General features: G+C 59.4%; 1 protein-coding gene across 1 annotated transcript; it reads left to right on the plus strand.

The window, feature by feature from the left end:
- The first annotated feature begins 7626 nt into the window (after window positions 1-7626).
- Window positions 7627-20479, plus strand: PTGIR (prostaglandin I2 receptor). Its single transcript, XM_073321403.1, has 2 exons — window positions 7627-9165; window positions 19567-20479. The coding sequence occupies exons 1-2, from the start codon at window positions 8314-8316 to the stop codon at window positions 19795-19797; spliced, it is 1083 nt and encodes a 360-aa protein (XP_073177504.1). The 5' UTR covers window positions 7627-8313; the 3' UTR covers window positions 19798-20479.
- Window positions 20480-20884: the final 405 nt, after the last annotated feature.

Below are 20884 nucleotides of genomic sequence, written 5' to 3' on the forward strand. Positions count from 1 at the left end.
GGCATGTATCTGTCAGTGTGTGCGCGTCTGTGTGTCTGTGTGTTTCTGTCAGTGTGTGCGTGTGTGTCTGTGCGTGTCAGTGTGTGCGTGTGTGTCTGTGCGTGGGCGTGTCAGTCTGTGTGTGTGTGCGTGTCTGTGTGTTTCTGTCAGTGTGTGCGTGTGTGTCTGTGCGTGTGCGTGTCAGTGTGTGCGTGTGTGTCTGTGTGTTTCTGTCAGTGTGTGCGTGTGTGTCTGGGCGTGGGCGTGTCAGTCTGTGCGTGTGTGCGTGTCTGTGTGTTTCTGTCAGTCTGTGCGTGTGTGTCTGGGCGTGGGCGTGTGCATGGAGGGCTGAACGGGACTGGGCCGTCAGGGAAGCGGTGACGGTCACTCGCTAAGGCATACAGGGGACAGGCTCCCCATTGACTGTGGGAGGTGGGGGCTCAGAGCGGGCGGTGGAAGCATCTAGCAGTGGTGGCATGGCCTGGGGGGCTCAGATCTAGAGCTCAGCCCTGGCATCCTCTGGCTGAGGTGCCCAGTGTGTGGGGGGAGAACCCAGCCCCACTGGGGGATGCGTCCGATGGCGGGACCCGGAGCGCGGACGGCCAGGGCCGGGTGGATCCGCAGAACTCCGGAACGGGTGGAATCCAGCCCCTCTGTTAACCGGGGCGGGGCAGCTCCGGGTTTATTCGCTCCCTGTCTCAGGCCTATTTGCCTTGTTATTCCATAGGGACTCACCCGGCCCCAGCACCCTGGGTCGGAGCCCTGGCTACCGCTCTGGAGAAGCTAACGGCTTTGCTGGATCAGCAGCTTGCAGCCAGGAGCAGGCCTGGGTCATCAGCAACTGGAAACGGGGTGTCCCCCCCACCCCCAAGGCCTCTGATCCAGGGCCCCTTTTGTTCTCCAGGCTTGGGCCTCTCTGCTCCAGATCCCACCCCAGCCCCAAGCCTTCCCAGGCCACTTTCTCTGCTCCAGATGCCCCCCCTCCCTGCATACTTCTCCCTCCCCCATAGATTCCCACTCAGTTATCTCTAATTGCCATTTGGCTCTCTGCCCACACCTCCCACCCCACTATTGAGAGCCCTCCCCACAGAATCCCAGCTCTGCCCCTCACGCTCTGGCTGCTCTAAACCCGGCAGCGCCCTCCCCTGTCCTCCGGCCTCGTTGTCTGCCCAATTCAGCACTTCTAAGCGATCCCCAGGGACCTAGGGCTTCCTGCGATGCCGCTATGCCATGCACACTCAGGGGCTAAGATAAACCGTCACCTGATTCAAAGACCCGGCCCCCGGAGCTTGAGAAGAATCCCCATTAGCTGATGGCAGTATAGGGTCTCTGACCCAAGGATGAGTGTATCTGATCCCAGGTGGTAGAGGGCAGTGATGTGCTGGGGCCATGGGTGTTGGCTGAAGGCTGGCTCGCCCCGGGCTGTAGCCCGAAAGGAGTGCTGCCACGGGGTTGGGCTACTGGCCGAGGTTACTGTTGTACCAGTGGAACAGAGGTGATCATTTTTAGGCAAATAAAGAGACTTTAAGGCCAGTGGGGGCAGGAGACAGGGCGGGAGGAGGGAGGGTGCAGAAGGAGGAGGTGTCGGGATCTCATCGCTGGGAGGGTGCGGTGGGAAAGAAGTCAGGAGAGATAAGGGGGCTGTTTACATGGCCCTGAATGGCCCTATTCTGGTACATTGTGCCAGCCTGCAGCAGGCAGATTCAACCACTGGAAGGATCCTGTGCCTGCCAGCTAATGTGGGGGGATGGGGGGGGATGGAGGGTGCAGCTCTGCACCCTGGGGGATTGTCAGCTGCCGTGACAGCTCCAGGGTGTTGCATGTGGGAAGCCAGGAGGGGAAAAGAAAGGGGCTTTTTTTGCTCTTTGTTTGTTTTTTAAAACATTACAGATTCAGGCCTCAGCTGTTGCTCTGGGCAGATAAAGACCAGGTAGGAAATACCAGAGAAGTGAAATCAGAGCAGCCGGGGATTTTCCTCCCCACTGTTCAAATTGGTTCCTTTTTGTTAATGCTGATTTCACTCACATGCTCAAAGAGCCATCGGGAGAAAAACTCTCATTGTTAAAGATAGGTGGAGTTGCCATGAAGTCATGCTTGGTTTACACTGGGGCTGAGTTTCCATGAAGTGACTCCTCGTTGACACTGGGTTGAGTTTCAGTGGAGCTACTCCTGGTTTACACTGGGTTTGAGTTTCTATGAAGTGACTCCTCGTTGACGCTGGGTTGAGTTTCAGTGGAGCTACTCCCGGTTTACACTGGGTTTGAGTTTCCAAGAAGTGACTCCTAGTTGACACTGGGTTTGCGTTTCCATGAAGCTACTCCTGGTTCACACTGGGGTGAGTTTCCCCCCTCCTCCAGCAATTGGGCTCTTGCCGTTAAACAGCTGCTGGGCTCCACCCCAGAGGAGCTGTAGCTCAGTAGTGAGCGAAGCTCTGTGGGGCTGCATTGGGGCCAGATCCCCAGCTGGATTAAATCGGCCATTGCTCCATTGGGGCCAAAGGGGTCGGATCCCCGGCTGGTGTGAAAGGGCGTCCTTCCGTTGGACACACTGAGTATGAGCGGGCGACTGAGATCCAGGACTCCTGGGTTGTGCTCCCTGCTCTGGGAGGTGAGTGGTGTCTAGTGGTTAGAGCAGGGGGGCTGGGAGCCAGGACCCCTGGATTCTCTTCCCCCATGCTGGGAGAGGAGTGGGGTCTAGTGGTTAGAGCTGAAAGCCAGGCCTCCCAGGTACGCACCTCGGCTCTGCCATGAGATCATGAGCTAGCCTGTTTCTCCCACTGTAAATGAAATTATTGTTATATCTCTGAGGGGGGGGGGAGGAACTTGCTGCTTAATTATTTAGTGCCCATAAACATCTTGCTTCAAGCCACATGACGTGGGGCCAGATTCCACCTCCCCCCCGCCCAGCCCCCGCGGGTGTAAATCGTGCTGCCCCGCGGAGCTGGGTGGGTTTGCGCCAGGGTGGGATTTGGCCCCCTTGCTGGCGGCGAGAGTGGCTGGGTGGCTGCAGTCCAGCTCGGCGGTTCTGCCGGCAGCAACTGGCTCCAGGAGATAGGCCCTGGGGGCTCGTGTGCCAGGCTCAGCCGCCCACGCCATGGGCAGAAGGAGGCTTCGGCTTTTATCCAGGCTTTTACGGGGAGCGGGAGGGGAAGAGTGGTGTGCTGATGGCCCCCACCCGCTACAGGCAGAGGGAGTTTCTGGCCCCCCACCACAGTACAGCCCCATCTGGGTCTGCTGCATCCAGGGCTTCCCCCTCTGCACCTCGGCACTGATCAGGTGCTGAGTGCTTGCTTGTCCCCCATCAGGTTAGGGAGGGGCTGGGAGGCAGGCTTTCTGGGATCTATCCCCAGCTCGGGGAGGGGTGTGGGGTCTAGTGGTTTGAGTGTAGGGTGACCTGACAGCAAGTGTGAAAAATTGGGACAGAGGGTGGGGGGTAATATGAGCCTATCTAAGAAAAAGACCCCAAAATCGGAACTGTCCCTATAAAATCGGGACACCTGGTCACCCTATTCAAGTGGGTGGGGGAACTGGGAGTCAGGACTCCTGGGATCTATATCCAGCCCTGGGAGGAGAGTGGGGTGCAGTGGTTAGAACACACCGACTGGGAGTCAGGACTCCTGGGTTCTTTTCCTGACTCTGCCAGTGACCTCTCGTGTGTCATTCCCCCCGATTTGGGCCTCAGTGTCCCCAGGCGTATGGATGATCTTCGGCATACTCGCGGGGAGCAGGTCTTCAGCTGGTGTAGGGTTCACGCTGGCTGAGGGTCTGGCTCTGGGGTGCTATGTTCCAGTGCTGCAAGCAGGCACGCACTGGACCCATAAATCACCTGGACAACCTGTATGTGGCGCTCCCTTTCTGCTGAGCTGGGTCAGCGCACTTCTGCTTCACTACTGAGGTTGGCTCTGCTGAGCTGGTAGTTTCCACCCCATCCCTGCGGGCCCTGATCCCCCCTCTTGCCATCAGGATGTTTTTTCTGCTGCTCAGCCAGAACTTTCCCCGGGCTTCAGAGGGAATGACCAGAAGAGGGCAATTATCGAGTGATCCATCCTCTGTTGTCCAGTCCCAGCTTCTGGCAGTCAGAGGTTTAGGAACACCCAGAGCATGGGGTTGCGTCCCTGACCATCTTGGCTAATAGCTGCTGATAGACCTGTCCTCCAGGAGCCTAGCTCATTCTTGTTTTGAGCCCAGTGATACTTCCTTCACAACATCCCCTGGCAAGGAGTTCCACAGGTTGACAGTGCTTTGGGTGAAGAAGCAGTTCCTTCTGTTTGTTTTAAATCTGCTGCCTATTATTTTGCGGGGGTGACCCCTTGTTTGTGTAATATGAAGAGGTAAATAACTCTTCCCACTTCATTTTCTCCACACCAATCATAGTTTTACAGACCTTGCTCATATCCCCCGTCGATTGTCGCTTTTCCAAGCTAAACAGTTCCTGTTTTTTTTAATCTCTCCTCACATGGAAGTTGTTCCAGAGCCTTAAATCATTTTTGTTGCCCATCTCTGTACTTTTTCCTGCTCTAATATCTCTTTGCTGAGATGGGGGTGACCCGAATGGTACACAGTATCCCAGGTGTGGGTACACCCTGAATAGCAAAGTGATGGATCCAGGACCTGATCACGCCCGAAGTCTCTAGACCAGGACAAAAGCGGTGTGTAGACCAGGCTCTGGCCCTGTAAAGGGGTTGTAAATTATGCTCAATTTAAGGCCTCTTCATGCAGCCCAGGAGGCCTGAGACTGAATGAGAATCAGACCCCAAATTCTTTTCATGTCTCCCCATCTATCAATCCAGCCCTTGGAGCACCTTGACTGCCCATCAGCTCGCTCCCTTCTGGTCACAAAATGCCCCAGAGTACATGACAGCCGTCAGAGCTGTAGAGTGACGGACTCTGGGATCGAAGGGGCTCAGAGCTGGGCACCAGACCCCAACGGGAGGGTCTGCTCAATGCCAGATAGGGCAGGAGGGACGCTGCTCTCTTCTCCAGCCTGGGAGGGCTCTAGGCAGCTCCCAAAACGGCATCAACGTTTTCTGTCACTGTATCGCATCCAAACAGCCGCCCACTCCCCGCACTGGGGCTTTTCTGGGCAAGTGCTCCTGGGCGATGTCCCCTCCCACAGAGCAGGCTATGTCTAAGACTATTCTCCCTTTGACTGTAGTTACTAAGAGGAAACTCATTAACGTTTCTTGAAATTTTTCATTCATCCAACCAAAGTTAGTGCCTCGGTTTTCCCAGTTGGCTGGCTCTGACACTGACCTTGGCAAGCCTGCCCTAACTCTGGGCCTGTTTACACTCCCACCCTTTGGCGATGTTGATTGTGAGATCTTTGGAGTTGTCTCACTATGTGTGTGCAGCACCTGGAGAAGTAGGGCCCCAGATCTGAGAGTGAGTATGCGTGTGTGCACACACCGATGTCTGGGCAGCGCCCGGCGCGACGGGCCCCGATCTCAGTCACTGGGTGTCTGGGCAGCGCCTGGCGTGATGGGCCCCCGATCTCGGTCACTGGGTGTCTGGGCAGCGCCTGGCGTGATGGGCCCCCGATCTCGGTCACTGGGTGTCTGGGCAGCGCCCGGCCCGACGGGCCCCAATCTCGGTCACTGGGTGTCTGGGCAGCGCCCGGCACGACGGGCCCCGATCTCGGTCACTGGGTGTCTGGGCAGCGCCCGGCACGACGGGCCCCCGATCTCGGTCACTGTGTGTCTGGGCAGCGCCTGGCGTGATGGGGCTCCCGATCTCGGTCACTGTGTGTCTGGGCAGCGCCTGGCGTGATGGGGCTCCCGATCTCGGTCACTGTGTGTCTGGGCAGCGCCCGGCACGACGGGCCCCCGATCTCGGTCACTGTGTGTCTGGGCAGCGCCTGGCGTGATGGGGCTCCCGATCTCGGTCACTGTGTGTCTGGGCAGCGCCTGGCGTGATGGGGCTCCCGATCTCGGTCACTGTGTGTCTGGGCAGCGCCCGGCGCGACGGGCCCCAATCTCGGTCACTGGGTGTCTGGGCAGCGCCCGGCGCGACGGGCCCCCAATCTCGGTCACTGGATGTCTGGGCAGCGCCTGGCGTGATGGGGCTCCCGATCTCGGTCACTGGGTGTCTGGGCAGCACCCAGCAGGATGGTGCCCCAATCTTAGGTGGGGGCTTTTGGTGTCACCGTAATCCACTTAATAAATAAGACTCGTATCTCTGGATCTCTCTGTGTTGCTGGATACATCAGATGGCCCAAACAATCTGACTCTGAACATTGTCCAGAGCGCATGGAAGCTCTACCCCACAGCTGCTGCTGCTGCTGAGACTGGGAATCTGTCTCCAGACCAGGGCAGGTGTTTGCTGACTCACCCTCCTCCCCCGTGGCTGAGCGGGGAGATGCTCTCTGGGTCCCTGGGTCCCACAGAACCCCCCCCCCCCCACCTGTGATTAGACTCAGCTGAGCCTGGCACAAAGAGTGCTTGGTCTGGATGTCCAGGCACCTTCCTCCCCCCACCCCCCCATCAAAGAGTGGGGTGCTGGGGGCCTGCTCTGTGACTTCGCAGGGCATGATGGAAAGTTGCCCGGGGCGGGCTCTGGAGAATGGGCCCTCTAGAGGGTGCTGGCTGTGATCCAGCCCCTGGGTGGTGGGGCGAGGGCTGTGAGGAGAGAACTGGCTGGCTCCGTTGGTTGTGGGGAAAGGGTGGAGAATTGGATTTGGCGCATTTGATGTTTCCTGTAATCTGCTGATAAAAACCAGGCTCTGGAATATTGGCAGGACGCGAGCACAGAAGGGGGTCCTGGGCCAAATCCTCAGCTGGTGTAAATAGGGTTAGTCTATTCAAGGGACTGCAGAGGGGCTGGGGATCTGGCTCGTTGATTGCAACGGGGGTGCCACCCCTTTGCACCAGTTGGAGATCTGGCCCCGCGGGTTCCAAGGGAGCCGGATTGATCTACGCCAGCTGGGGCTCGGCTGGGATGTACTCCAGGGTCGAATTACTACGACCCCGACACAGAAAAGGGGGAGTCCGGAGGGCCGCGACCTCCCCCCGCCCGCAGTCGTCTGGAGTCAGAGGGGATCTGACGGTGAATGCCTTTCCCTTTCCACACTCTCCGCTCTCCATCCGCCCCTCTCCGGCGTTACCCACCTATCCTCCCTCTAGGGCGTTAGCGGGGTGTTCAAATCACTTGTCCTGCTTCTGCGTCAGGCTGCGAGAGCCACTCTGGGCTGTGGCTTCGGGCCCACGCTCCCTTCCAAGTCGCCCACGTCGCCTCCCCTCCGGCCGGCTGGTGGTGGCCCTGCGACCCTGAGGCGCCCCGCTGCGGGTACATGGCTGGGTCGCCGGAGGCTGGCCTGCGGGGTGACCTCGGACAGGTCCCTGTGCCTCAGTTTCCCCATCTATCAAATGGGGACAATGATACCTCCTTTGTAAAGTGCTTTGAGGCCCAGTGAAAAGAGCCAGGCATTGTTATTAGCTATTTCTTCGTCCACATACCTCCCCCACGTCTCTCCCTCCCCATATACACCCATCCATCTAGCTCTCCCCCCATACACCCCCTCTGTCTCTCTCCCACATAAACCCCCTCCACCCTGGCACACACCCCTCTCTCCCCCCATACACCCCGTCTATCTGTCTCCCCCATACACCGCCTCTAGCCCCCCATACACCCCTCTCGATCCCTCTCTCCCCCCCATGCACCCCCTCCACCCCGCTCTGGGTGCCCCCTCCCTGGCTGCGCGACAGTTCGAGCCCCCTGCGCCCGGCCCAGGACGGGCGGGGGGCCAAGGGCCGCTGTCCCGGGGCTGATGTTGGCAGCTGGTCCCCGCCCCCCAGTTCAAATAAAGGAAACAAGTGGGCAGTGGCTGCCCCGCCCTGGGCCGGCTCCTCCCCGCTCCGCAGCCGGGTGAGGAGCAGAAGCCGCTTCCCAGACGCTGCCGGAGAGTCGTGGGCTGAGCCGAGCCAGCGGCGTCTGCAGGACGCGGATCTCCGGGGGTCCCACGCGGGCGTGTCTCATCTACAGGTGCCCTTGAGCCCGGGATAGAACCCAGGAGTCCTGGCTCCCAGCCCCCCACCCTGCTCAAACCACTAGACCCTGCTCCCTTCCCAGAGCAGGGGATAGAACCCAGGAGTCCTGGCTCCTAGCCCCCCACCCTGCTCAAACCACTGGACCCCGCTCCCTTCCCAAAGCCAGGGGTAGACCCCAGGAGTCCTGGCTCTCATTGCCCCCTGCTCTAACTACTCCATCCCACTCCCCTCCCACGCTTGGGACAGAACCCAGGAGTCCTGACTCCCAGCACCCCCCACCCGCCGCTGTCACCCATTAGACCCCACTCCCCTCCCTGAGCTAGGAACCGAACCCGGGAGTCCTGCCCCTGCCGATGCTCCTCCTGCAGAAGAGCCCGGGTCCCTTGGCGTCGCCCTCCCTGGGGCCCCTGGCCGACCTGTGCGCCAATACCACCCAGCTGCGGGAAGACGGCAGCCCGGTGCTGAGCTCCTTGATGTTCTCGGCCGGCGTGGCCGGCAACGTGGTGGCGCTGGCCATCCTGGGCGTGCACCGCAAGGAGCTGCGCACCAAGTCCTCGGCCTTCTGCATCCTGGTGACCGGCCTGGCCGCCACCGACCTCCTGGGCACCTGCTTCCTCAGCCCCGTGGTCTTCGTCAGCTACGCCCACAACGCCTCCCTGCTGGGCCTGGCGGAGGGCGGCCGGAGCCTATGCCAGCTCTTCGCCTTTGCCATGACCTTCTTCGGCCTGGCCTCCATGCTCATCCTCTGCGCCATGGCGGTGGAGCGGTGCCTGGCCATCAGCCACCCTTACTTCTACTCCCAGCACAACGGGCGCGGCTGGGCCAAGCTGGCCCTGCCGGCCGTCTACGCCTTCAGCGCCCTCTTCTGCTGCTTGCCCTTGCTGGGCGTGGGGCGGCACAAACAATACTGCCCTGGCACCTGGTGCTTCGTGGAGATGGCATCCGGCCAGCCGGGCACCGCCGCCTTCTCGCTCACCTACGCCACCCTCATGGCCTTCCTCATCCTCGCCATCTTCCTCTGCAACGGCTCCGTCATCGTCAGCCTCTGCCAGATGTACCGCAAGCAGCGGGCCCGGCGCGGGTCCCTGGGGCCAGCCCAGCGCCGCGGCAAAAGCTGGCTCAGCCAAGGCGAGGAAGAGGTGGATCACCTGGTCCTGTTGGCCCTCATGACCATCATCTTCGTCATCTGCTCCCTGCCCCTCACGGTAAGTGCTTGCTCTGGGAGTGGTGAGAGCAGCGGTGGGGGGCTGGGAGCCGGGACTCCTGGGTTCTATCCCTGGCTCTGGGAAGGGAGTGGGGTCTAGTGGTTAGAGCAGGGTGGAAGGGGACTGTGAATCCTTGGGATCCTGGAGGGCACTGGGAAGTCCGACACCCTGGGTTGGGGAGGCTGTGTGTCATTAGGCTGAGGATGCCCCTAGGGGAGGTTGGGGAGAGCTCCTGGGCTGGGGTCCGGGGAGCGGGCTTGGGGAGGCCATGAGTGGCTGCCAGCGACTCCTGGCCAGGGCAGAGGATCCTGGCTGGCTGTCCCAGTATTTGCCGAGGCACTCCCCGAGATCAGAGCAGCTGAGGCCCCTCATCGCGCCACTGCTATTGAAGACTCGATCCCTTCCAGCCGGGCTGGCTGGGCCAGGCTCCAAGCTACTCTGGGCGCCCCAAGGGAGCCAGGCTCAGGGATTGGACACGGGGCCAAGACAAACACAGCTGGGCCCAGTTCCCAGGCTCTGTTTGCCCATGGGCCCAAGGTGCTGCTCGCCCCATCTCTTCTCTGCCCTCCTCCTGGCTTTTTCACATCACACTCCCTAGATGGAACACTACCCCCCCCACCCCCGGCTGACCTGGGGGGTCGGGGAGTGGGTCAGGGAGGCTCCTGCGGGGGTGGATCCATCAGGGAAGGGGTTGTGAATCTTTTGAGGTATTCTGTAGGCTCCTGGGGTGTGTGTGTGTGTGTGGATCCATTGGAGGGGGGAGTGGGGGGGCGTTGTCAGGTTGTGTGTGTGCATGTCTGACAGGGATATCCTGTAGGCTCCTGGGCGGGAAGTGGGGTCTGTCAAGAGTGGGGTTGTCAGGAATTCGATAGGCGCCAAGAGGGGTAGGTCTGTCGGGGAGGGGTTGTCGGGGAAGTTCTAGATGCAGGGGGGAAGGGGTGTCTGTCTGTCAGGGGGTGTCAGGGAGGCTGTGGGCTCCCGGCTGCAGGGCCCCAGGGCTCTGGAGAGATGAATGAGGGGAACACCCTTGGGCTGACGGGAAAACTGAGCGGATGACCAGGGGAGTCCTCTCAAGCCCATGGCCATCCCTCCCCACAGCGTCTCGGGGTGCTGATGAATTCTGAGGGGCTGGGAGCTGAGCCCAGACTCGGGCCCTAGAGAAGAAGCAGCAGGTGCTCTAGACAGCAGGAAACTGGGGAGGGACCCTCATGGGCTCTTCATAAACCCAGGAATCCACCACCCCAGCACTGCAATGCAGCCACTTCTGGGGCGGGGCACGGTAGCTGGTTCACACCGTCATCCATCCCTCTGTGTGTCACTACATTCATTTATCTAACTGCCTAGATATATCCTCCCCCATATACACCTCTCTGTCTGTCTGTCTCTTGCTAAGTGTATTTGTCCACCAAGGTACAAACAGAGGGGATATGATGGATGGCTGATTGATAATACTGCGGATGGATGGATGGATGCCTTGAATTAAGATTTTTTGCATGTGTCTGCAGTTGAGGAGCTGTGAGAGAAGGCAGACCCATAAATAGAGACAGCCCAGGTTGCTTGAAGCAGGGAGCGTCAGACCCATTGGAGTGTCCTCATTAGACTCCAGGGTTGACACCCAGTGAGCAAATTGATGCTAGAGCTGTTCACCCCTCTTGGAGCCAGCGGCTCAGGCTGCCTGCAGACTCAGGCAGACCTCGCAGCCGCAAGTCACGCTATGGGAAGTTTTCTTTGTCACCCTGCAGGTGAAGGGTGGCTGGGCTGTGATCCTTCTAAGTGGCATGGGGCAGATGCCGTGGTTCTCTCCCATGTGAGGCCCTTAAGATGCAGCCACCTGCACTGACCACTTTGCTCCTGCTCCTTCTCTTTCCTGGGAATACAGGGTGGGGGCAGATTCCAGGCAGCTGAGACTCCCTGCTGCGTATCAGCAAAATGGCCGGAGATCAGGATTTACATCTTGGCATGAGCCTTTCTGGGGTGGTGGGGGTGATTCTGTGATCCACAGGGGGAAAGGATCGGAGATTTCAGGTGCAAAAGAGGGAGGGGGGAGTTGTTTAAAATCCAGCAGGGGGAAGGGGAAACCTGGAGTATTTTCCTGATCTGTTCTATCGAAATGTTACCGCAAACAGCTGTGGGCTTGGGGAGGAAAGTCCCATCTCCGCTAAGAACCAAGCGGTTGCAAGAAGAAGTTTCCAGGGACGTCGGGATCTTGTGACACCAGCACAGCCGCCCCTGCGGGGCAGGTGTCCCGGGTGTTGGGGACCAGGCCTTTAGCTCGGGCCCCGCCGAGCTCATGCCACCTGCCAGGGTTTCCCAAGTGTGGCTGGGCTTAAATTCAGCTCCACTAGCCTCTCCCACAATACAGTGCGTCTCTCTGGGGCTAGGACCCCCAAATCCCTTGGGCCTGGGTGCAGCTGGGATCCCAGAATGCACCAGTGCAGCCCCTAGGGTGAAGGCCTGTGTGCTGGTTTGGGGGATGAGAGTCAGGGGCGGGAAAGTGTGTGTGTGTGTGGTGGGCAGGGTCGCTGTCCCCCTCCCAGCTCTTGAGGGGTGGAGGGTACGGGCCTGATCCCCTCCTTAACTCCACCGATTTCAGTGGCCGCTCCTGTGGGGTGCTGAGGGGGCCCATATCAGGGTCACGCTCATGGGGGAGGCTGCAGGCCACCGTTGCACACTGGATCCAGGAGTGAGTGTTGGGGCCAGTGTCCTGGCATAGGCTCTCCTTGCCCACCGGATCTAGAGCTTCGAATCCTGCTGTGCTCCTCGTTTAACAATCAGAAAAGCAAATCCTGGGGGTGATTACGGGGCCAACAAGCTGCTTATTGTTCCCTGATTGTTAAACCAACATTGGGGTGGGAAGGCGAGGAGCCTGGCTGGCAGAGAGCTGCAAGGCGTGCGGGAGCAGCGTGCGGGTTGGAACAGCAGTTCCCAGCCTCGCTGGCCTGTCACGACCCCGTACATGGCTTTAGTGCAGAAATCACCTGGCAAAATGTTTCTTACATGTACACGCAGTGCACTGGGCAGACCACAGCTGCAGCTCCTGTGGCTCCCGTCCCATGGAGCTGGCTGGGCTCGGCTGCCCGCTCTGGGCGTTGCAATCTCTGGGGTGCCTGCGGGTGGGGTGAGCTCTGCAAATAGCCCCCCAGAGCCTTGTGACCCTTTGATGTGTTCTGAGTCACGACCCATGGGTCGAGAAATTCTGGTCTAGTACATGCAGCACAGGTCTGGGTTCTGTCCCTGGCTCTGGGAGGGGAGTGGGGTCTAGGGGTTAGAGCAGGGAGGGCCAGGAGCCAGGACTCCTGGGTTCTATCCCCAGCTCAAGGAGAGTGAGGACTAGAGGTTAGATCGGGGGGCTGGGAGTCAGGACTCCTGGGTTCTGTTCCCGGCTCTGCTGGGTGGTTTTCGGCAGGTCAGTTCCCCATGCCATGCCATGGCTCCCCCTATTTATGAAACGGAGATGGCAAGAGGAGTGGGGCCCCCGACCTTTACAAAGTGAGTGAGGGCTCTGGGCTGAGAGATGGCATGTTAGTACAAAGTACTACCCCATCCATGTTAGTTACAAAGTCCAACTCCTTCCATGTGAGTGTGTGTGATATCACTGTTGCCTCCTAGTGGAGGAAATCAGAACTGTTCATCCATGTGTCGTAGCCCCGGTACTGCACCCAGCTGATGGTGATTTCCCTGTAACTCAGGTACCGGACATTTGGGCTTTAGAAGCTGGTCTGATCGGCTGCAGTGGCTCTGTAGCCAGGAAGGGCTGTGGGCTTGTTACAGGGTTTGCTGTGGTCCCGGCAGCTCATGGGATCCTACGCCGCCTTGAGCAAACGCTGCCGTGGGGCGTCTCACTGAATGCGGCTCCCAACCCGCTCACCGTCCTTCCAAACCTGCCCTGCTTATGGCCCGCCCGGCGCTGACAGTGCCTGTTGGCTGGCCCCATGCCATGTTTCCTTCACCTGTTTCAATATTGCCTTTCCTTCCTATCGCTTCCCCCGGCTGGCTCCTGGAGCTCTGCCAACACCAACAAGCCCACGGCGGGCCCGATCCCCAGCCTTAGCGCCTCTGGAGTCCTCTGAGCTATGTAGATTGACCCCGCTCTGGCCCAATAACTAATGGGATTGGGGCCTCTGCTCTGCCCGCCTTGGCATGTCGGGAACCCCCAACGTGCACGCACCTGCCTGTCTCTCCCAGCGTGATTCATCCTTTCCTCCTTGGGTTCACTTTTCCTCCCGGGGCTGTAAATTACAGCCTCTCAACCATTCGTTTTCTTGCCTTTCCAGGCTGAGCCTTTAAATAGAGAGGGCGAGGACCAGAGGGCCTGAGGCTGGTCACATCTAGGCCACCAGGGCCCTCCTTCCACGCCCGCGGGGTGAGCAATGGGGGAGCTGCGCCCCTATTCTCCTTTTGCTCCCACTGGGTGCAAATGAGGGGGTCACCCGCTGACCCCCGTGCAGTGATGCCCAACTAAAATCAGCCCCTCTAGTTTCTCCGGCCAGAGAATCCGCTGAATGGCAGTCGGCAGCCAACTACACGGTTTTTTAAAAACCTCCTTTCAGGTGTTTTTAACCAGACCTGAGTTTGCTAGGGGTGACTCTCCCCTGCCCTCCGCACCTGGGCAAGGTGAGGGTCAAGAGCGAACCCCAGATTGGCTGGGCAGCATTTCACACTCGTTTTGCACTGGTTTGCAAGGTGCAGGGCGGAGAAGAAATACGCCCCCTGCGTGAGTGAGTGGGGGCATGCGTGTGCATGTGCGGGTGTGTTCGGGCAGCCTTGTGTGTGCATCTGGACGGGCGGGGGTGTACGTGTGCACGTGCGTGCATCTGTGTACGAGCAACTTAATTTGATTCCCTCCTTTCTGGTTGTTGTCCTTGCTTCGCTTCCGCCCCCCAGCATGCACGTTGCATTCCCCTTGCACATTCGCCTTGGTGCAAGTGACGCTTCCTGGCCACATGCACTGGCTTCTTCTCCCGTTCTGCAGCCTCTGGGCCTGATTCTGGTCTTACTCCCCGTTCTTCTGTATCACTCAAGTGTCACTGATTTCCTTGGGTTTTACCTTGGGGTGACTGAGAGCAGCGGCTGACGGAGGGAGGTTGAGATACCATTTCCTTTGCAGCCACGTTCTGCTCTGTTTCTCTTTCACCATCGATCACGTGGGGTGTCCATCTGTGCTCTCCCTGGGGCATGAATCACCCTCTTCCTTACAAAGGACATGAGCAGGCATCAAGAGACCTGAACTGCAACTCCGCTGATTTCAGCGGAGTCACTCCTGAGCTGCGCCCCCGGGAGAAGAGAATTAGGCCTGCTGGTTTCAGTGCCTTGATTTCTGATTTACACTGGTCTATATCCTCCGCCTTCAGTGGGCCATTCTGGATTGACATGGGGCCTGTCCTGATTCCTGATTACTGCCCGTTCACACCCTGTTGTCAGAGATCCGGGTTGTGGCCCTGTCCTTAAAAGAAAGAAACAAACAAAATCACTTGGTCAAAAGTCATGAAACTTTCACAGACAGTCCAGTTAGAACCTTCCCCCCGTCCCCTCCCCCGACCCCCCGAACCAACAGCCCTTTTCTCACCACTTCTGTTCTTTCACTGTTGGATTTTCTTCTCGTTTTTCCTCAGCCAGCGCCATGAGAATCGGTCAGTTTCAGGTCTCTCGAGAGTCCATTTCTGGCCAGTTTCTGCTCTGATGGCAAAGAAAGGGATGTTTATTTACAATCCGCCGCTTCTTAAGAAGGGAATTTGGCTGGGGACGGATGGGAGCTGTCCGCCCATTGAATTTAACGAGGGGCCTGGCATTAAATTTAACAGGGATGTGTTAAGTAGGAGGAGGGAGACAATGGGATATATGTTGGGGCATCTGGAGTCCTAGAGGGACTGCGACTGGAAGATCTAGGGTCTCTTCTGGACTTAAATGCTATGAAAGTCCTGCCCAGGCACCCATCTCCTGCGAGTCCCGCTCAGGCCATATCTGGTGGTCAAGATAGAGAGGAGCTTTTAGACAGAGTCAGTTGATCTTGGTGGCAAGACTCCACCTGATGGAGTCTCTGCCCATTGTTGCCTTCTGCTCCCTCCTCTGTCTGTCTCCCCTGTTATTCGTAGTTTGTGGTGTAAATCTGGAACCAATGGGCCAGATCCCCAGCTGGGGTAAAGCAAGGCACCCTGGTGGTGAACGCCCCCAGAAGCCTTCCTGTCTCTCTCCCCACGGGCGAGCGGGGGAAGCTGCTGCCGTGCTGGGAGCCTGTGTGGAAGGGGCCTGCAGATAAGGGTTGAGTTCTCCATTCAGTCCCTTTCCCCGGTTAGGGTTTATGGTTCCAGGGCAGTAATCTCCTTCCTCCCATGCCCCGGTCTCTCTCGCCCCTGTGATGAGGCTGTTTCCTCTCCTAGGATGTTGCCCTGAGTGATACGGATGCTTGCGTCTGCTCGCCTCTGCGAGCTGTTTAGCACTCAGTGTTCCCAGCGGGCCGGGATCTGGGACTCCCCGCCCCCCCCTCCACACTCAACCCCCTCCCCCCTTTCAGTTGAGTGGCATTTTTTGAAGACTGGTCAGTTACCTCCCCAGGGAATGCCCTCCGGCCTGTCTGGGATCCAATTTATCCTGTGTCCGCCCCCATGCCGCTCCATGGAGCGACTCTGGATTCACCCCAGGGTGGGCAAGGGGGTCTCCCTGCAGCCTGGTCTGCCTTCCCGGGCAGCCTGACACAAACAAGAACCAGGGGCTGTACAAGGGATGGTTTTCAAAGGCACCCTTTGAGGCACAAAGTGTCGTTAGCAAGTGCTGGGGATCGTTTCCACTCTTTTCCCCTGGCGATAGCCACCAGTCCCATAGAGACCCTGGTTACTCCTCCCCCCCCTCCCCCCAGTGGCTGGGTCCTTGTTGCTGTGGGGGACCCCGCTCGATGGGAGGAGAGGGTAGAATATTTGGGGCACCCCCTGGATGGGCCTAGGGGGGAGCGTGGTGCAGCCGGGCAGGCGCTGGGGAATCACGGCATGGCTCAGCCCCAGTTTGCATGAGTGGTCTCAGTGGAAACCGAGGGGGCTGGGAACGAGTCCTCGGGCCCAGCCGGGGTGCTCCCCACAGGGCAGGAAGCGCTGACGGCGCAGGGAGCTATTCGTGGCTGAGTGGAGGGGCCCGGCAGGGGGTGATCCTGCCAGGGCTGGGGGGGCACTGACAGCACAGGGGTGCAGAGCGTCCCCAGCAAGTGCCTCCCCTCCGTGCTGGGTGCTGGCTGCCCAGCGGCGGGGAGCAGCCCTGGGCGCACTCATGTGGGCTCTCGCCCAGTGCCGGGGCATGGCTGCCAGAACACCTGGGGGATGCTCCTGGCTCTGGGGAGGAGTGGGGGAATGCTTCTTTCCATCCTTCCCTCCTTCCTTCCCCCCCTGGGGCTTTAAGGGTCCAGCTTGATTAATACGCACCTGGGAGAGGCCATGAATAAAGAGGGGGGAGGGGAAAGTGCAAGGGGCAGAGGGGTAACTTCCCCTGGGCTTAGGTTATCCCATCATTGTCTGCTAGGGGGCTGTCTGCTTGGGGGCTAGCTGGTGTCGGGGACGGGATACTGGGCTCCGTGGCCCCTGGCCTGATCCAGCAAGGGTGGAGCACAGAAGTGTGTAGTCTTGGGAGGCAGCCTCACCACTGGCCTTGCGGTGCGGGGGGGGGGTGGTTACAGCTCCCCGTGCCTCAGTTTCCCTGCCTGCTTCTCACGGGTGCTTTCTGGACAGGTGCTGCCCACATTTGTCCACTCACTGACCCTATCTGCTTGTGCTCCTGGGCGCCCCGGGGCCTCAGCCCCCCCTTCTCAGCTGATCCTGTTGCCATTAATCCTGGCTAACCCAGAGTGTTCATCACCATTATCCGCTAACAGCTGTCCAAGGCCCCCCGGCCCGGGTTACACGTGAGGATCTATCCACGACCAGCGAGGGCAGCTATTGCCCAATGTGTGTGTGTGCGGGGGGGTTATGCAGACAGAGCCCAGATCTCCTGGCCCCACTCCAAGTGCAGAGCCTGACATGTCCCCCCTTCACCCCACATCTGCTGGAAGGAGGATAATGTCAGGAGCTGGGCTGAGGTGTGAATGGGCCCCCTGAGGCTGGACCCTGCTCTGGGGGGGCCCCGTGGGTGAGGAGCGGGGAGCCTGCATGTACTCCAGCACCGAGAGGCTAGGATGGGCCAGAAATAGCCTCCAGTGAAGGGGTGGGGTATCACGGCCCGGCAAGGCCGCTCCACGGGGTGGAAACAGCAGCCAGGCACAAGGCTTCAGGAGCGGGATAGTCGGCTCATTGGACCCGGGCTCTGATCACTGACAGACCCAAAGCAGTGGGCGGCCTCCCCTGCCCCATCTGTGACTTGGGGCCACACGACAAACGGGCCCACGTTAAACGGATTCAAAGCCTGCAGAGGGGTCGCCAAATGGAACTGTCCGTGGGACGTTTCCAGTGGGGTCCCGCAGGGATCAGTTCCTGGCCCCTCGCTGCTTAACTTGGTTATCGATGGCCTGAAATAAACCATGAAATGCTCCCTGATAAAGTTTGCAGAGGGCACCCAAATGGGGGTCACAGGCACAGAGCGATCTGGGTCACTGGGAGCAGGCTGACAATACGGGTTTTAACCTGGATAAATGTGACTGTATCGATCTGGGAACAGAGAATGTCAGCCACACTTATGGGGGGGATGGGGGGAAGCAGCGACTCTTAAAAACATTTGGGGGTCATGGTGGAGAATCAGCAGCACGGGAACTCCCAGTGTGGCGCCGGGACCGAAAGAGTTAATGTGATCCTGGGGTGTATGAACAGGGGAGTAGCGGGTAGGAGCAGAGAGGTGATTTTCCCTCCATGTTTGGCCCTGGCGTGACCACTGCTGGGATCCTGTGTCCAGTTCTGGGGCCCACAATTCAAGGAGGACATTGATAAATTGGAGAGGGATCAGAGAAGAGCCATGAGAATGATCAGAGGGTTAGAAAACCTGCCTTGTAGTGAGAGACACAAGGAGCTTGATGTATTTAGTTTAACAAAGAGAAAGTGAAGTGGGGACTTGATCTCAGGCTATCCGTACTGACGTAGGGAACAAATATCGAATAACGGGCTCTTCAGTCTAGCAGAGGAAGGTCAAACACGATCCGATGGCTGATAGTTGAAGAGGGACAAATTCAGACCAGAAATACGGGGTCAGTTTTTAATGGTGAGAGTCATTAACCCTGGGAACAGGGTTGTGGTGGATTCCCTGGCACTGACAAGGATTAAATCAAGGTGGGCTGGGTGTCGAAGAGATCTGCTCTAGGGATTATTGTGCAGCCATTCCCTGGTCTGTGTCATACAGGGGGTCATTCTAGATGATCACAATGGACCCTTCTGGCCTTGAAATCTGTGAATCCCTCCTTCAGATTGATCAGTGAGCTGGCTTGGGTCTCTGGGGGGTTTGAAGTCAGGGCCAGATAAGGCCACGCCCAGGGCCCCAGCTCCTGGATTCTCCTGATCCCAGGGCCAATAAAAATATTTAAACAGGTGTTTCCAGACCGTGGGGTTGGCGAGAAAGGCTCTGCAATGCGACACAGGTGTAAACGGTGCAGCGACGCTGCTGGGGTTTGCAGAGAGCCTGAGCCGATTGCTCCGAGGGGGAGCTGCCCTGTGCACCCCGGTGCTAATTCCCAGCCCCAGTGCTCTGTGTGGGGAAGGAGGAGAGGAGCGCACTGGGCCCAGCCCCCTCTCCCTGCAAGGAGAGACACCCCAGCTGCTGGGGTGAGCACTGGGAGGAGACGGGAGCCCCTGCCTCTGCCAGGAGGAGGAGGAGCCAGAGCAAGGGGGCGGAGCCTTGGGGTAGGGGGTAAATCCAGTCTTGTTTGAGCCTGGGGCTTTCAGCAGATGCTCTGCTGCTTGAGATAAAGGAACAGCTCCCCCAGCAAGCAGCTGTAGCAGACTCTGTTCCTCGGGCAGGCCAGTCACTGCAGGGTAATATGGCCCCAGTTTTTTTGGAGAGGGGTTGTAACCCCCCCGCCCCCGCCCCATCACATGCAGCTAGAGAGCAGAGAGCCTAAGCACACAGGCCCCCACGGGGGGCAGCAGCTGGGGACACTCCTGACACTGCCCCCTGGTGGCTCTGGGAAAAATGGGGGCTACTGGTTAGAGATGGGGGGCTGGGAGCCAGGATTCCTGGGTTCTATCCCCAGCTCCAGGGAGGGGAGTGAGGTCTACTGGTTAGAGCTGAGGGGCTGGGAGCCAGGACTCCTGGGTTTTATCCCCAGCTCCAGGGGGCTTAAACGGTCCCAGAGCTGAATACCCCCCCGCAGGGCCCCGAAAGGCCCCTGGCCCCTCCTGCTTTGCATCCCCTCCTCAGCTCCATCCCACCTTGTAGCCTCTTCTAACATCATCCTCCCCACACCCCCACGGGCAGTGGCTGTAACCTCCCCTCTCCCCCCAGATCCGTGCCTACATCGGCGGCCTGGCCCCGGATGGCTACGAGAAGGGCGACATGGTAGCCTTTCGCTTCAGCGCCCTCAACCCCATCCTGGACCCCTGGATCTTCATCCTGTTCCGTAAGGCCGTCTTCCGGAGCCTGCGCACGCTGCTTTGCTGGCCCTGGGCCGGGCGCCGGAGCCCGGAGTCCTGCAGGCTGGACAGCGTCCCCTTCCAGGCCAACTTCTCCTGCTGAGACGTGGGCCCCGGGCACCATGCGGGCACCGCCAGGCCCTGCACCTTGGGCACCGAGCACCAGCCACGGGCCCTGCCGTGGGCACCACGGACACCTCCAGGAGCCCTGCCATGGGCCCTGCTGTGGGCACCATGACATCGCCGGGCAAGGGGGCCCAGTGGGCACCTGGGACTCTCCGTCCCCAACCCCACGCACCTGCTACAGAGGATGAAGAGGAGACCCAGGGCACCCGGCTGGGTGGGGCCGTGACTGGAGGAGCGGTGGCGGTGCGAGACAGGACAGAGCATGAGCTAAGGGGGCCAAGCGGGGGAGACGCCCCTCCCGGTGTGGGGCAGAGGGACCTGGGGGGAGGGGCATGGATGCCCCCCAGGTAGGGTATAAAGGACGTTTCATACCCCCCCCAGAGGCCAGAAGATGGAAGCTGGTGCTGGAGGCCAAGCACCCTGGTGGGGGGGATACCAGGTCATGGGGAAAAGGGGGGATTTTGATCCCGACTCTGATTCCCCCCCATACCCTGGGCATGATCAAAATGGGGGGTGGAGAGGGGCACAGGGATTACATGGCTGGGTGTGGCTGGGCTATATGCACCCCCCCTTGTGGGAATGGCACAGTCTGGCCTCTGGCTCGTTAATGGCACTCGCAATTAAATGCCTCCATCCTCCTTATTAAAGATAATTTAACAGAGGCGCTTCCCAGTCGTCTATTTGTATTAGAGTGTGTGGGAGTGGGGAGTATTGGCAGAGCTGTGGGGGAGCCCAGGGCTGGGATAACGTGGGGGGGCTGGGGTTGGGATTAAGGGGCATCGGCAGAGCTGTGGGGGGGAGGAGCCCAGGGCTGGGATAACATGGGGGGGCTGTGGGTCGGGAGTGAGGGCGGTCGGCAGAGCTCTGTGTGGGGGGGAGACCAGGGCTGGGATAACATGGGGGGCTGTGGGTTGGGATTGAGGAGCATCATCAGAGCTACATGCCTGGATGCCATGGGGTGGCCTGGGGGTTGTTTGTGCCCCCAATTGCCTCAGTTTCCCTGCCCCATTCCTCCCCTTCCTCTGCCTCCTGTGCCCATTCTGCCCTCTGGCTGGTGCCCCGAC

The sequence above is a fragment of the Lepidochelys kempii genome, chromosome 23, assembly GCF_965140265.1.
Source record: "Lepidochelys kempii isolate rLepKem1 chromosome 23, rLepKem1.hap2, whole genome shotgun sequence".
In the NCBI taxonomy this organism is placed as follows: domain Eukaryota; kingdom Metazoa; phylum Chordata; order Testudines; family Cheloniidae; genus Lepidochelys; species Lepidochelys kempii.

Coding starts and splice junctions, on each gene's coding strand:
- PTGIR (XM_073321403.1), top strand. CDS start 8,314: ATGCTCCTCCTGCAGAAGAGCCCGGGTCCCTTGGCGTCGCCCTCCCTG. Junction 9,166..19,566: donor TCTGCTCCCTGCCCCTCACG/GTAAGTGCTTGC, acceptor CTCTCCCCCCAG/ATCCGTGCCTACATCGGCGG.